Here is a 15,111-nt window from a genome sequence, read left to right as displayed (position 1 = left end):
TCGTGTATACAGAAATCGATCCCCACCAAATTTTTCTTTCATTAGCTTCAAGCATCTGCATGGAGAGAGAGAGAGAGAAAGCATAAGATGCAGCAAAAGTTTTAAGGAATCAGCTTCTTAAAGAACTTTTCCTCCGATGATCCATACATCAGATTCCATCCTTCATAAAGAATCCGGTTTGCAAGGATTCTCTTCATATTTGAATTCTCAATACTCCAAATAATTTAAATCTGAGTAGAAACTCAAAACTATATATGAATAGTAAAATATAAGGGACCATTTGGTCAGTCGACCATTGCGGTAGCCCGTAGGTTCACGAAGAATTGTCCGTTTTAGGCGATGGGTATACTCGTACGGTTTTATCATTTTGGAGCATGTGAACTCCAAAAGCTACATCTGAGAGTAAGAAAGACCTGGTGGACTTATGAGCCCTTAGTTCTCATACTCTTCAACCTATGTAGGCTTAAATAGTTTTATTAATGCTTCCTCCTATAGGGGAGACAAGAGCTCATAGCCAAGGTGCACAACTCGGGAGCGAGTTTGCTTGGTCGATGTGTAGGCCTTGGGCCCTCCTTATAGCGCCAATATAATAAGGAAAAATTTCTCGATTTGTACGTGTCATCCTTATGCAGGGGCCATACTAATCTTCTTTATATCGTTTTAATTTTATCGGATGTCTCCGAAGAGAAGGAGAGAGCAGTGATAAGGCTATGAGTCATGCACTTTGGCTATGAGCTTTTGGCTCCGCTATAGGAGGGAGCATTGATAAGGTCATTTAATCCCACATTGGTTGAGGAGTATGGGAACCAAAGGCTCATAAGTCCGTTATGTCTCCTTTACCCTTAGAGATACTTTTTGGAGCTCACATATCGAAAAGGATAAAACACCAATGGTCGACCGACCAAATAGATTGGACTAATGGGCCGCACATAATTGCGATGGTTGTGCGTGAGGGGGGAAAGAAAAAAAAAAGAGAAAATTAGACGAATCGAGGGATGAAACAAAAGATAAAATTAAAATTTTTATTTCTTACATATAAGTCTTTATATATATTTTTTTTCTTGTGATAAAACTCATCTATTTATAGGGCCATAGATGAAAAAACTCAATTATTAACATGACATTACTCACATGAATGCTGGCCTGCGCATCCTCATAAGTTCATGGCATGTTGTGAGACTATTATTATTATTATTATTATTATTATTATTATTATTATTATTATTATTATTATTATTATCCGTACCGTGTTATGGCTATACACCCCAAAATCGTCTCAGTCGCCTCCAAACAACAAATTCTGCTGGCAATTTGTTTATTTTATTTGATCAAGTTGATTAGGGTGGGGAATGGACTCTCCAAAGAAAAGAAATATATTTTGAAGACATCAGTTTGTGCTTCTAAATTTAACTCTGTTGAGAAAAAAAAAAAGATAATTTCGGTAGTCCTAACTCATATATGCTTATAGTCACTTATTGGAAATTAATAAGTCGATTATGACCCCAGTGTGATATGACCCCAAAAAGACGCAAAAAAAAAAAAAAAAAAAGGACATGAGTTGTTCTAGCGTTCGGTGTAACATTGACATTTCTAAGCTGGTGACAATCTGTATTTATGTGATGACAATGACCGTCTACCGAAACATAACAAGGGCTTATGAAAGCGAATTACCATATGAAGCTTGTAGAAGTAGACTCAAATATGAGTTGACATTTCATCATGGCTAAAATACTTTTCTTAAAGTGCCAGTCACACACACATACAGAGGTGGAGGAGACGCAGAAAGGGGAGATCTGATCATCAGTAGGCATGGCGTTCATGGGAAAGCGCGGCCCTCTGCTCGGCATGATCTACGTGCAAGTGGCCTACGCCGCCATGTTTCTCATCACCCGCCTCGCCTTCACCCGCGGCATGAGCCACTACGGCTTCGTATTGTATCGCCAGATCATTGCGGCAGTGGCGATCTGCCCCATCGCTTGCTTCCTTGACAGGTACGTCCACACCGACAAAGTCTTCTACTGCATGCATAGTAACGTAGCGTCTTCTTTCTTTCTTTCTCTGGTTTTCATCACTTCCTGCTGCATGCCCTCGTTGACTGCAGGGAGATTGGGAGGCTTACAGTTAGATGGAAGAACGCGGGACAGATCTTTCTCTTGGCATTGATGGGGTAAGCGAACACGCAAGAACCAATCTGTCGCTGCTGATGAATCAATCTTGTTTACGACATAGAATTCGGGGTAGCTGACTAGTATGCTGCTGTAAATGCGTCGTGTAGGATAAGCATAAGTCAGAACTTCTACTATGCTGGTCTGGCTTACACTTCCTCCACCCTCGTCAGCACCATGAACAATCTCCAACCCGCGATTACTTTTTTGCTGGCGTATCTCCTCAGGTACGGTAAGGTGGTAAAAATTCCCTCGGTCTGGTCTTTCTCTACTGCTGTACGCTTGTTGGTGCTGATCACTTGGGTAATCAGACTGGAGGAAGTGAGCATAAAGAACAGGACGGGACAGGCTAAGATTCTCGGCACGTTTCTGTGCGTGGGAGGTGCCATGGTGATGACCTTGTTCAAGGATCATAACGGAGGCCAGGGGCTACAAGCGCAGATGGATCCAATTTTCTCACCTCACGTCCGACGACTCCATGGCCTCGGCGGTGGCACCTCCTTCGTCCTCGGGGCCTTGTTCACAATCGTGGGAACTACGGCGTGGTCAGCTTTCCTACTCTACCAGGTCATATCTCTCTCTCTCTCTCTCTCTCTCTCTCTCTCTCCTCATTTTGGACCCACAAGTTCAACCGAAAGAAATCAATTATTTTAGTGTCATGGAATATACTTATTAGCAGCTTAATTCATTTTTTTATATGAGACTAAATAGGCACAAAAATTAATCTTATGCACCGACCTTTCATTGAATTGGAGATGAATGATATTGCAATGTTAAATAAGCCTCGCCATTAACTTCAACCATGTTATTTCTTTTGCGTAGGGAAGAGGTGACAACACTTGGTATTAGGTCGGTACGAATCATAAACCCTTAGAGGATATTATTGGCTACAGGTAATTAACTCACACGATGCACGCATGAATTAAAAATTATGGAAATTAGATACCAGAAAGCAGCATTCGATTTGTAAATAAAGAATAAAAAACAAATCTGTTTATTGATTAAGGACAGCACCTGCATGATTCATCCTCACCTCCACCCTTACTCCTTGGTGGATACGATGTGACCGAGAGAGAGAGAGAGAGAGAGAGATTCGACGTTGCTTGTCTTGTTCTTTGTCTTCAAACCCAACTCCAAATGTCTATTAACTAACTAATAGCATTTCATGGGAACTATTCCACATGCATGTTTGGACGGTGATACATCTAACACGTTGGTAATCGTGGAGCCCATCGTATTGCATGCAGCAAGGAAGCAGAAAGGACGATAAGCTCTGATTTGGTCTCTGCGAAAAGTCTTCTTCCTCGGATGCATGCGTACATTTACTTGTATTAAGAAGCCGTATTTATACGTATAATTAAAGGTTATGTTAGAACCTGCACGTGCACCCTTTCGTTTTGCTTTCGGTAACAACTCGAAGCTTGACTTGATGTTTACTATCACTCCCGATCACAGGCATGTGTCGTGGCCCAATACCCTTCTCAGCTCACCCTTTCGGGGCTTGTCAACTTGGTGGGCGGCCTCCAATGCGCTGTTATCTCACTCATTTTTGAAAAGCCTGCAGCTCTGAAGCTCGGGTGGGACTTGCAGCTACTGGCCATAGCTTACAGTGTATCTCTCTCTCTCTCTCTCTCTCTCTCTCTCTCTCTCTCTTCTTTCCTTCTTCCTTCTCCATGCTACTTCCTTCTCCATGCTAAATCAATCCGTCAATGTATATGGTGGCGTTAGGTGGACGTGATCTAGGTACTGAGAATGCCATGTTCCTCATCGCATTGCAGGGAATATTCTGTGCAGGGTTTGGGGTGTTCGCCATGATGTGGTGTGTGAAGGAAACGGGCCCAGTTTACGTTACCGCTTTCAGTCCCGTGTCGACGGTCATGGTGGCCATACTGGAGCCATTGCTGCTTCATGTGCAACTCACTTGGAGCAGGTAACCACTTGGATCCTCCCTCCCTCCCTGCCTTCTTAGAAGTAGTACCTACTGTTGGATTAACTTGGCTCCTCTTCGTAGCTCAAACATCTATTTCCAAATCCAAATTGAGAGAAGACTTAATAAACTTATAATGATTGTACCGGCATACTATCATTATTCCAGTCTTGAACATTTTAGACCATGCTATTCTAAATTCATCAAGTACTATAATGATCAATCATCCTTGCATTAATTGTCCTATGTTCCATCCTTGCCATTTTTTAAACAGAAAAAAGAAAATATATTTCAGATTAAGGATAAAATTTTAATAAGATCAAAATTGACTAACTTATACTTGTCATCCCTATAGGCACATGACTAAACATAAAAGAGCTAACACCCGCCTTCCAAAATTAATACCTTTCGATGCATCATTGGAACTTCATGTATCATTCTAATTGTTTAGATTTACATACATATGTTTTGGATTCTTGGAGTCAATTTCTTAGGTGGACAAGAAATCCTAGTGCAAAATATATATATATATATATTGTGAAAGGAGAAAACCCTAAAAATTAGGGTTTGATTCTTCTATCAACACTCTATATATTTCTAGGTTGTGAGAAATATTTTGTGTGCTCCTGGGTTATTTTCTAAGACTTCTAGAGAGAGTTACTTTAGAGCTTCCAGAGAAGATTATCCATTAAGATTTGGTGAGAGAAAGAAAAAAAATATAATTTCTAGAGAAGGTGATCATCGGAATTCATCCTTTTTCTCATTTACTTCCGTCCACGTAGCTTGATAGCCATGGTCATGGTCATCGGAGGCCTCTTCTTGTTTCTGTGGGGCAAAGCTCAAGATAGCAGCAAAACTGGGGAGTCTTTTGCTGCAACTCACGGAGTGGGAGAGTGGGACAGAAATGAAACGAGCGTCTACGAAGAACCAAGCAACCAGGAACCGCTGTTAGCCTAATTGTCTGATCTAATTAGACTGTCATGCCAGTTTAAGAATATATAATCCTTGTTTTAGCGTTTGTATTACTTGGTAAACGAGCGGAGTTACTTGTCTTTTCTCTTCTAAAAATAAATATGGGATTTTGAGTTGCCTTATTCTTTTTTTCTATCCCCTTTTGATGATCGAATGAGGATGATAAAGCTATTCTAAAAATATCGCCAGTAATTTCCGATGCTAAACTACAATCACAAATCTCCACCTTATAAACTACAATCACAAATGAAGATGATATTGCTAGTGATGACAGTATGTCACCTTATAAACTACAATCACAAATCTCCACGTGACATTATTCGGATATTAGACATCCTTCATAAGATGTTGAATTCGTGACCAGTAAAAAGCCCGATCGTATAATCTCTTCTCACGCACAAATCAAATTAGGTTTGACGCGTAAGATGAATCCGAGCGTCAGGTAAAAGCAATTTAAGTGTATTGTAATCAATATCAATTAAATGCCACGTGAGACAAAATTAAATAGATATAAGGCTCTAATTGAATAAATAGTAATCACCAAAGCTCAATCTTATATTAAATTCTAATAAACCTTGTCGATGCTTAAGATATATTAGTATGCAGACGAATTTCATGCCGCACCATTACGAGAAAATATCATTTGATAGGAGAAATATTCTCGAACAACTCGACATGTGGTAATAATTTGATTGACATAGATGAGATATTGCCCATTTGGTCTCGACATAAGTTCAAAAGGCATGGTTATGAGTTGTTTCCTAAAAAATATTTCATCGGATATTTTCATCCTTTATTACTTGGTATAAAAAATTATTTTTAAATAATCAAAATTATATATTTTTTATTATTTTCATCCATCAACATCGGGACTAACTTAAGTATCGGAAGGCTAGATTGAAAAACTCATACTCGATCTTGGTCTTCGTATAGATCATTTCCAAAATATATGAGTATATCTATCTTCGCTCCTCGAAAAAATATTCGTTCATATTTTTCCTGTAACACCATTATTAAAGTTATACACAATTAGATATTCTACTATTAGTAACTAAGTCTTAAAGGATTTTAGGCTAATGTATATCTATTTTACTAGACTAGAGTTACCAGACTAATGATGGGATTCTAGTGAGTGGATTCGCATCATTAGAGCATATGATAATTACATATTACCCCCTATAATTAACTATGATTAGTATTTCGATCCAAATACTTTAAAATATAGCATCGGAGTTCTACACTTACGAAAGTGAAATTTAACCCTAATTCTTCTTATGTCATCAACTTCAACAATAGAAAAAATCGTACTTGTTGTCACGTAAAAAAAAACACTAATACAAAGAATAAAAACATAATTTTATTATTTTTAAATTATTAAATTTATATCCATTTCTCACCCTAATCGATTTCTCTTCCTCTCCTTTTTTTACTTATTTACCCTCCACTCGTCCATTGCACTCGCTCGACCTATACCTCTCCGCTCGCTGTCATTGCACCAGACCCAAATCACTCATCGCACCTACTCGATCGTTGCACATGCTCACCCATCGCACAATTGAGTGCATTCGTTGTGGTGCCGGAGCATATGAACTATTGCCAACAAGGATGGAAGAGGACCTTGCTGCATATTTTCTACCGCAAATGTCACCATGAATCCTCCATTATTGATATGAAAAGCAAAGAAGTAATAGTTTGGTTGATGATGTATTTGTCTAACAATATAAGAACACATTTAATGTAATATTCAAAGTGAAATTAAACATATTTATCAGGGTGAAATATTTGATTCATATGTATATCAAAATAGAGGAGATAAAAAGGGGGATGAATCGTATCAGAGGGGTTGGAGGTGGTGTTGACGATGATGACGGAGATCTCATCAACCTTGGGGTGGAAGACGATGAGCTGAGCACCATGGGAGGAGAGGGAGAGGTAGTTGTTGCATAGGCAGTAAGCTTCTCTACAATGATGAGACCATCATCAATCAGGGTCGAGATGATGGGGCGACGGGCATGCTGGGTTTGGTGCGGTGGTGGTGAGTGGTGTAGGTGTGGCGGCAACGAGCAGTATAGGAGAGAAGGTGGTTGAGCAATACAGGAGCGACGATGGTCGAGCATACAATAGACTTTTAACATTACATAAGGAATATCCATATTGATTTTGATTGAATCTTTCGCTACTGGTAATAGTTGTATCATTAGCTAAACAATATTGTATACTGAATCTCTCTAAGACTAGGTCAATATATCTTTTGTAAGATAGTCCTAGTAATCATTAAGATCTAGCTCTCAACATCTAGATGTAAATAACATAGTCTACCTCGTTTATATCAAGTATATTAAAATTCTAAGTGAGAAAAAGCTTGATTTTGTGTAATAAATCGAGATCACTACTAGCAAATAAAAATATCATCTATATATAAGACTAATATAATAAACTTGCTTCTATTGACCCTTAGATATATACACTGATCAATAATAGACGACCATCATGGAAGAGGTGGGGCGACCGCGATGAGCTCCAACGATGAGGTGGCGAGTCGCAGGAGCAACATCACATAAGAGAATAAGCAAAGAGAAGTCAGGAAGAGGAGGAAGATAGCCATCGATCGAGGTCTCAATGTTGAACCAACCGTATGCAACGAGTGAGTGGAGGAGGATGATGTGGGCACTGCATATGCTAAAGGTGGTGTGGGCGAAGATGAGGAATGGAACGCTATAGCAAGTGTTTGTTAGGATCGAGTCGACACTAAGAGGAGGGGTGAATTAGTGCAGTAGATAAAATTATGTCAGTACCACCGCCTGACATAGTTTCGGAGACTGTCCATGATGGTTTCATTTGTTTGGTCACTATTTGGGCCTTTCACTTGGCCCAACACATCCCAAACTTAGGTAACTGAATGGGCCTTTCTCTTGGCTCAAAACAGTCATATTTTGGGCCCAATTGGCCCCTAATTGAGTTGGTTTAATTACATTCTAAATCAACTCAATTAGACTCTAAACTAACTCAATCTAGACATAATTGATTACAAGAGAATCTTATGTTGTCCGACATGTCATTAGTTCTTCTGACACTTCATCCGATCATTCGACGCATTGTCCTCTCCGGTGTATTGTCCAATCGATGTCTTTTCGCAACATCCGATCTTCTTAGGGCAATGTCCGATCTTCTTGGCCCGATAACCAAATTCACGACCTAAAGCTTTATGCCGATACATTGATCGTTCCTTCAGCCCAACGTCCAATCTTTTGACATGTTTGCTCCGGCCCAACGTCTGATTCCTCTTGCTTTAATCAATTTGCCTTTTCTGATTGACGTTAGCCCTACGTCACTTAAATGCACATTAAATCACAAATACTATCGATTGGTTTTATCATCAAAATTTGAGATTCAACAGTGTTAAGCTACATGGCTACGAGGGGGGGCCCAAGGAGGAAGACCTTGGTGGTGACGATGACAACCACGCCTTGAGCATCCCAGTGGTGGTCATTCTCACTGCACTATTGGGATGCTCAAGGTGTAGTCGTTGTCCCGCCTAGTTCTTAAAGGTCATCCCTTGGCCTTCATTAGCCTCGTTATCACCTCCTCAATTGAGGTCATCTTTGATTGCATGATCTCCAACCCCATCTAACTCCTCTCCACAATCGACGACATACTTACAAAGCTGCTCACTATTAGAAACGAAAGAGATGTTAAAATTATTTTTTTATCTATCATTTTCACATCGATCCAGCACGTGGTGTCACGTTCACATTGATCCAGTACGTGGTGTCACGTTCACATTGATCTAGCACGTGATGTCACGTTCACGTTGATCTAGTACTTGGTGTGACGTGTTATGTTTTTCGTCAATGTACCTAATGGTGTTATGATAGATAATGTTATTTATTTAAGTAATGGTGCCAACATAAATTTTTTAAGTATGGGATCATAATGCTAGTATGGTTAAGGAGATAATATTTAATTTGTTCCTAAAAAAACGAGAAAACACTAATAGGGCTACTGATTACCCTAAAAAGTCCTTCAATTTTTTCAAAATACCCAGAAAGTCCTCACTTGGTTTCCTTTTGTTGATCCACCTGGGAATGCTTCCGGCACTGTCAATGGCGGCCAAACCCACCACAAGGAAACCACTCTCCACCTCGTCATCCTTCTCCTGCTTCGTCCCTTTCCTCTGCCTCGTCTTCCTCCTCCTACTCGCCCTCTTCTTCTCCGCCGCAAGGCCCTCCGTCGTTTCCCGGTACGATGACCTCCTTGGGGAGCCAACGAGGGATAAGAATCGCTGGCCCTGCAACTACTCCGACGGGGCCTGGGTCCTCGATCCGGATCCCGTCGCCCTCCGTTATGACCACACCTGCAAGGAGATCTTCAAGGGCTGGAACTGCATCGCCAGCGGGAAGCACAACGGCCGCGATCTCCTCCGGTGGCGGTGGCAGCCCTCTCGCTGCGGCCTCCCTCGCCTCGAGCCCCTCCGCTTCCTCCGACGCTTCAGGAACACCAACATAGGTTGGTTGCTGATGGCTATAGGACATATGATCTCTGTTTTATCTTTTGCAAAAGTCAATTCTTTGGGTCGTCCTTTGGTTGGATTCATTAGTGCAGGGTTTGTGGGGGATTCGTTGAACAGGAACATGTACGTGTCGCTTGTTTGTATGCTGAGATCGGTGAGCAGAGGGGTGAGGAAGTGGCGTCCCGCCGGGGCCGATAGGGGTTTCACCTTTCTTGATTATAATCTCACTGTTGCGTATCACCGGACTAATCTCTTGGTGCGGTATGGCAGGTGAGTAATGGTTGATTACCTGCATTTTTTTTATTTAAAAAAAATCATATATTACGTACAAAATCGAGCACAAATGATCCCCCCCCAAAGATGGGAGTTTGTAGCAGATTATGCCCCGATGGCCAAGATCCTCTCGAACAATAGTGGCATAACTATCTGGCAAAAATAAAATATTTTTAGTTACAGTGAGTGATTAGACCAATGAGGGGTATAATTTTGTTCAAAATGCCTACTACTGGGACTTTAGAATCAGAATCAACCAAAATTACGGCATCCTCACAATAAAGAGTATGCTTGTTCATCATATTCCTGCACAAGAAAGTAGATAATTGCCATTAGTCACCATGAATTGTAAAACCAATTCCTCCATCTTGATTTTGATCCCTAGATCCATCACGATTAACCTTGTTCCGACCAGATAAAGGTCTTGTGCAACATATAAATAATTGACGTATCTCTTGGAAGCCTTCAGAAGAAGATTTCTGGGTCAGCATTTAGACATAAGAACTGTAGGCACAACAAAAAAAGGAGTATGCTTAGTCCCATCAAAAGTTCTATTGTTTCAGACTTTCGTAAAAAGATTACCAGCAAATTAAAACTGTTAATCTGTTCTATCTTGTGAAGTTCTTGAACATATTTGATACTGGAGTCGACTCTGTATGACATATTACTTCTTTTGTTTTTAGGTATAGATCTTTGATTCCTAGGTGCCTTTGATTTGTTGTGAAGGCCAAGATTTAGTTATTTACTATTACAACTTTTTTGTTAAAATTTGAAGTATAACTTCAATTGAGAATTCATGTTCAGAAGTTTGTGCCTCAAACCATCAAATTTTTGCATGATCAATTTCATATTCGACCTGACATGGACTGGGGATGATATAATAATAGACCTTATTGGCTGTAGTGTGTGTGTGGTTTATATATATGTGTATATTTGGGAGTGATTGGGTTTCAGAGGATTGTGTCTGAGAGATTGGGCCTGCAAAGATTGTGTTAGATTAGGTGGTCTCCAATTAGATTGGGTTGTCTAAGTGATGGGCTGACCAAGCTTAAGGTTAGGGTTAGATTGACTTGCACTGGGATCAAGTAATCATTTATTAAGTTGGACAAAGTGATTGATTGACTAAGCTTTTAAAGTTAGGGTTAGATTGACTTACACTGGGATAAATTTATCTCCGTTAACTTGGACATGTCATTCTCTTTAATTAGAGGCTAACCTGGCATATTTATCTTTGTTCCTAACAGTCCATTGCTAGGTAAATTTCACAGAAATTCACTTATAGGGGCATATACATTATATTTGCATGTTATGGGATAAATTTGATTTCTCTGTGTTTTTTATGGATTTACATAAGAAATTTCCCCTTAAAGAAATATGACTCTTTTTTTTATTCTTTTTCTTGTTTCATATGACTTTCAGGTGGTCAGCAAGCGACAATGGAGGTGCCTTAGAGTCCCTTGGTATCAAACAAGGTTACAGGGTGGATGTTGATGTTCCAGAACACACCTGGGCAGAGGCACCTAGCTTCCATCATATTCTGATCTTTAATACAGGTCACTGGTAATTGTAATTTCTCATGATCAAGTGTTTAGTTCTGGAATTGAAAGCTGTTGCTCAGACTCTTATGAATTTCTGTTGGTGAATGTATATCATGTGAATCCATGTGTGTATCTCTCATTTGATATTGAGATCCATAAGAAAATAGATGCAGAACATATACTGTTGTCTGTTAGATAATGGCTGTAAATAAACCATTATCAGCTGAAGACTAAGTGATTTTTGTTATAGGAGGGACCCTTTATATATTCATTGATTTGCATGCCTGCTAGAGGACACAGTTTTAGAAAAGGATGTTGCTTGTACAGTACTAGGGCAGAAGAAAGTAGGAAAGAAGGTTTAGATTCGAAGAAATACTGTCTGATTTATATTTCTTAAGATCAACTAATCGTACAGCTTTGGAGTTCTTTAGTAAAAGAAAAATCTTTGGCATTATAAATGTAACACAAACATGAAAAGTTATAAGAAACATACACTATACAATACAATCATATCACCCTTTGAACTTGTTGAATCTATCTTTTGTACTTTTATATTTGTTGCGAGTTTCATTCATGTACCGCTTTCTTCTCAAGTTTCTGAATCAATGATTATGCTATTCTTCTAGTTTGTTTTTAAGTCTTGAGACATGGAGGTATGCTTTACATCATAATAGGCATAGGTTGACTTAGAGAAACGTTAAACAGGTCGTATTATATGGTTTTAAGGACTTCGCTTGAACTGTAGTTATTTATGTAAATGGATTTAATCATGTTCTGCATAGGGTTATATGTATATGATGTATTAATTGAAAACCATAAGATATATAGTCTATAAAGTTATATAAATGAACCTTTTACATTAATTTTGTTAATTTTCAGGTGGTGGGCTCCCTCAAAATTTGATCCAGAGCAGTCACCAATGCTCTTTTTTGAAAAGGGATTGCCAGTGTTACCTCCAGTAACTCCAGAAATTGGCATAGATTTAGCTTTAAAACATATGGTATGACAATGAATTATTTGACATATTTATATTTGTGTCACTAAATGACTGAAAAACCAATTATGACATGCTAATTATTTATTAGTGGCTTGATTTGCTTATATTTGTTGAAAACTTAAGATAGCATTTAATGATATTTTTGAAGCATTTCATCAAGCAGTTTTGTTGTATTCCTTGCTAAATCATTGTTAGATGTGTATCAGTTAGATATACATCAGATGTGTTGAACCTCAGAATTTTATTGTAGTGACAAGTACAATAATGATTTAGGCTAATGATAAATCCAATTACCAAAAACAAACTATGTATATACTAGTCAAGTTAAAATTCATGTCATCAGTATTATTCATTGCCTCCAATAACTCTATAATGTCAGTGATCTCCTCCAAATTTAGAAATATAGCTCTCGCAAACCTGCTAGCCTTTCATTTCCCACAATTGGATATGAGGTGCTTTGTTTTTTCAGATCCTTCTTTCTTAACTGCTTGTGATATTTTTGCCTTATAACCAGTGGGTGGTCCCTAAGTCCTTGTTTCTCCCTTCTTTAGCACTTGAGGTAGCAAATATGAGTTTTGTGTAGTGGACCCTTCTTTTTCATCTAAATTGAGCATTTCAATTTGGTAAGATAGGCAAAAGCTGACCCTTCTTTTTCTGTTCACCTATGTATATATTGCAAGAGCGGGTTATTGCACCACTTCACACATGGATGGCTCCCATATCATCTTGCCTGCCAATGTGCATCTTGCTTGTGCTTCCTTTTCTTTCTGAAGAGACTGCATGCTTTAACTGCGATACATCACATGAATTGCATGCAAGGAACTATGCTCACTCCACTTGACTCTACCAAGCCTGAGAAAGTAGGCCAACAAGCAGTCAGGGAAGATTATAGTGCCATATTAGGTGAAGAGGGAGCCACGGCATATTATAAAAAAATGTTAGATGGATATAAGGGTTGCATGACAGATGTAATGAAGTCCGTAACATTGTTGGAATAATATGTTGAGATAGAATTATAGATGTCCATATTCTTAGATGATCATATTTTTTCCATGATCTTGATCAGTAATGGTATACATTTCCTATGTAGAACAAAAAAAGAAGATTGCGTTAGTTTGTTTGTAGTGATGAAAGATAGGATAGGTTAGGTCTTCCCCCATGAGGGTTGTGGCCTTCATCTTTTTCTTTTTCCCTATTTTATTGTTAGTTAAGGTGTAAAGATTTTCTTTTAGAAAATTATGATCTGACATTCCCACTAAAATATTGAAGGAAATATTTGGATGGCATTTCAGTTCGCTTTTTTCTCCTTGATTTGAACTTTTAACCTTAGAGAAGGTTTTGGCATCCTTTTAGTAGTTGTATTCCAGATAAGGAGAGCTCTTGTACCTGATATCCAATTTTTTGCCTTTGTGATGAATATTGGAGCAGCATTTTGCAGAAGAGATCCTTTATTTGTTATATAGTGTAATGTGTCATGGAACCCATATCTTGATTTATCTTGTTCATTTGTTGTATTCCTTCTCATAATCTCCCTTGTGGTAACCTTCTTATCATGGAAAAGATATCATATGTGGAGAGAAGAGCAGCTAAGGGTGCAAGAACATTCTTCCGGACACAATCACCAAGGCATTTTGAAGGTGGTGACTGGAACCAAGGTGGATCATGTCGACGAAGAGAACCTTTATTGTCACATAGGGTGAGTTCTTTTGTACTTATCATAACTGGCGCATAATAATCCCTCATTAATGTCTCTTTAAGAGATTATTTAGCTTAGCGTAGCATTAGCTTATGGTGATGCCACAGAATCCCACATCAATGAGTTCATGAGCCAAGAACATTATAAGAGCTGGCAATTCATCTCCTTGAGGTCCCTCATGGACTGGACCCAAAGGACTAGACTATGCAGGCCGTAGCCTAAAGTTGATAATATAAAAAACCTCGGACCAAGCTGTTGCATATTGTATCCTGATATCATTTTATGCATTTTTAGCCACACCAAGTGGTCTTCAATATGGCCCATATTTGCTGTCGTGATAACTTGTTATTCTGGCTTGTTAGAATTTGCAGTCTCTTTCTTGGATCCATTTGAATTTCCATATATGACATTCTTGATAGAAAGGAGAGGCTACAACAAGAAAACCATCCTGTAGCCATGCATCTCATAGAATGCAGATGCTTACACATGAAGTAAACTAACATGATTAGAGTATCACTTTATTCACCTTTCAAAGGATAATGTAACTGGTTCAGGTTGAAGAGCTCTTTTCTGTGGAGAGGAATGCAACAAATGCAGAGGTACGTGTCATAAATCAGCATCTTTACAAGGCCCTTCAGAGATCAAGCTTCCAGGTATTGGACATTACTCGCATGAGCGAGTTCCGAGCGGATGCTCATCCTTCAACCATGGGCAGAAAGAAGCACGAAGATTGCATGCACTGGTGCTTGCCCGGGTTGACAGACACTTGGAATGATGTGCTCATGGCTGCTCTGGAAGACTCCACCAGCTAATTCTTTTCATTTGTTGGTTACTTGTTGATTTTTCATGTATCAGTTGATCTGTAACCCTAGAATTGAATCCAGTCATACAAAGGGTGGTTGGGTCAGGTGTGATTGAACCCGGCAATCAAGGAATTATCGACTTAATGTGGTTATATTGAACTTGTGTCAAAAATTGTGATGTTCCTTCAGTCTCATTTATGGATATGGTTTTGTTATTTGGAGTTTCTTAT

At 39.0% G+C, this 15,111-nt stretch overlaps 2 protein-coding genes and 1 non-coding gene across 4 annotated transcripts; 2 read left to right on the top strand and 1 right to left on the bottom strand.

The window, feature by feature from the left end:
• Positions 1-586: 586 nt before the first annotated feature.
• On the bottom strand, positions 587-689 carry LOC135618092 (U6 spliceosomal RNA). Its single transcript, XR_010488916.1, has one exon. It is a non-coding gene; the product is annotated as a U6 spliceosomal RNA (small nuclear RNA).
• A 997-nt stretch (positions 690-1,686) lies between these two features.
• On the top strand, positions 1,687-5,179 carry LOC135616468 (WAT1-related protein At5g07050-like). 2 transcript variants are annotated; one of them, XM_065115686.1, is made up of 7 exons: positions 1,690-1,991; positions 2,102-2,167; positions 2,276-2,392; positions 2,477-2,732; positions 3,621-3,776; positions 3,944-4,095; positions 4,875-5,179. In XM_065115686.1, exons 1-7 carry the CDS (start codon positions 1,810-1,812, stop codon positions 5,047-5,049), a joined length of 1,104 nt encoding a protein of 367 aa, XP_064971758.1. In that variant the 5' UTR covers positions 1,690-1,809; the 3' UTR covers positions 5,050-5,179. The 2 variants fall into 2 exon arrangements, with proteins under 2 accessions (XP_064971759.1, XP_064971758.1); XM_065115687.1 differs by lacking the exon at positions 3,621-3,776 and having other exon boundaries at positions 1,687-1,991.
• Positions 5,180-9,147: 3,968 nt separating this feature from the next.
• On the top strand, positions 9,148-15,105 carry LOC135616467 (protein trichome birefringence-like 13). Its single transcript, XM_065115685.1, has 6 exons — positions 9,148-9,570; positions 9,667-9,844; positions 11,267-11,407; positions 12,265-12,385; positions 13,944-14,078; positions 14,633-15,105. Exons 1-6 carry the CDS (start codon positions 9,150-9,152, stop codon positions 14,888-14,890), a joined length of 1,254 nt encoding a protein of 417 aa, XP_064971757.1. The 5' UTR covers positions 9,148-9,149; the 3' UTR covers positions 14,891-15,105.
• The last annotated feature ends 6 nt before the right edge of the window (positions 15,106-15,111 follow it).

Source organism: Musa acuminata, chromosome BXJ2-7 (genome assembly GCF_036884655.1).
Source record: "Musa acuminata AAA Group cultivar baxijiao chromosome BXJ2-7, Cavendish_Baxijiao_AAA, whole genome shotgun sequence".
Taxonomy (NCBI): Eukaryota; Viridiplantae; Streptophyta; class Magnoliopsida; order Zingiberales; family Musaceae; genus Musa; species Musa acuminata.
The sequence above is the reverse complement of the archived record's forward strand: the minus strand, read 5'-3'. Positions and strand labels throughout refer to the sequence as shown.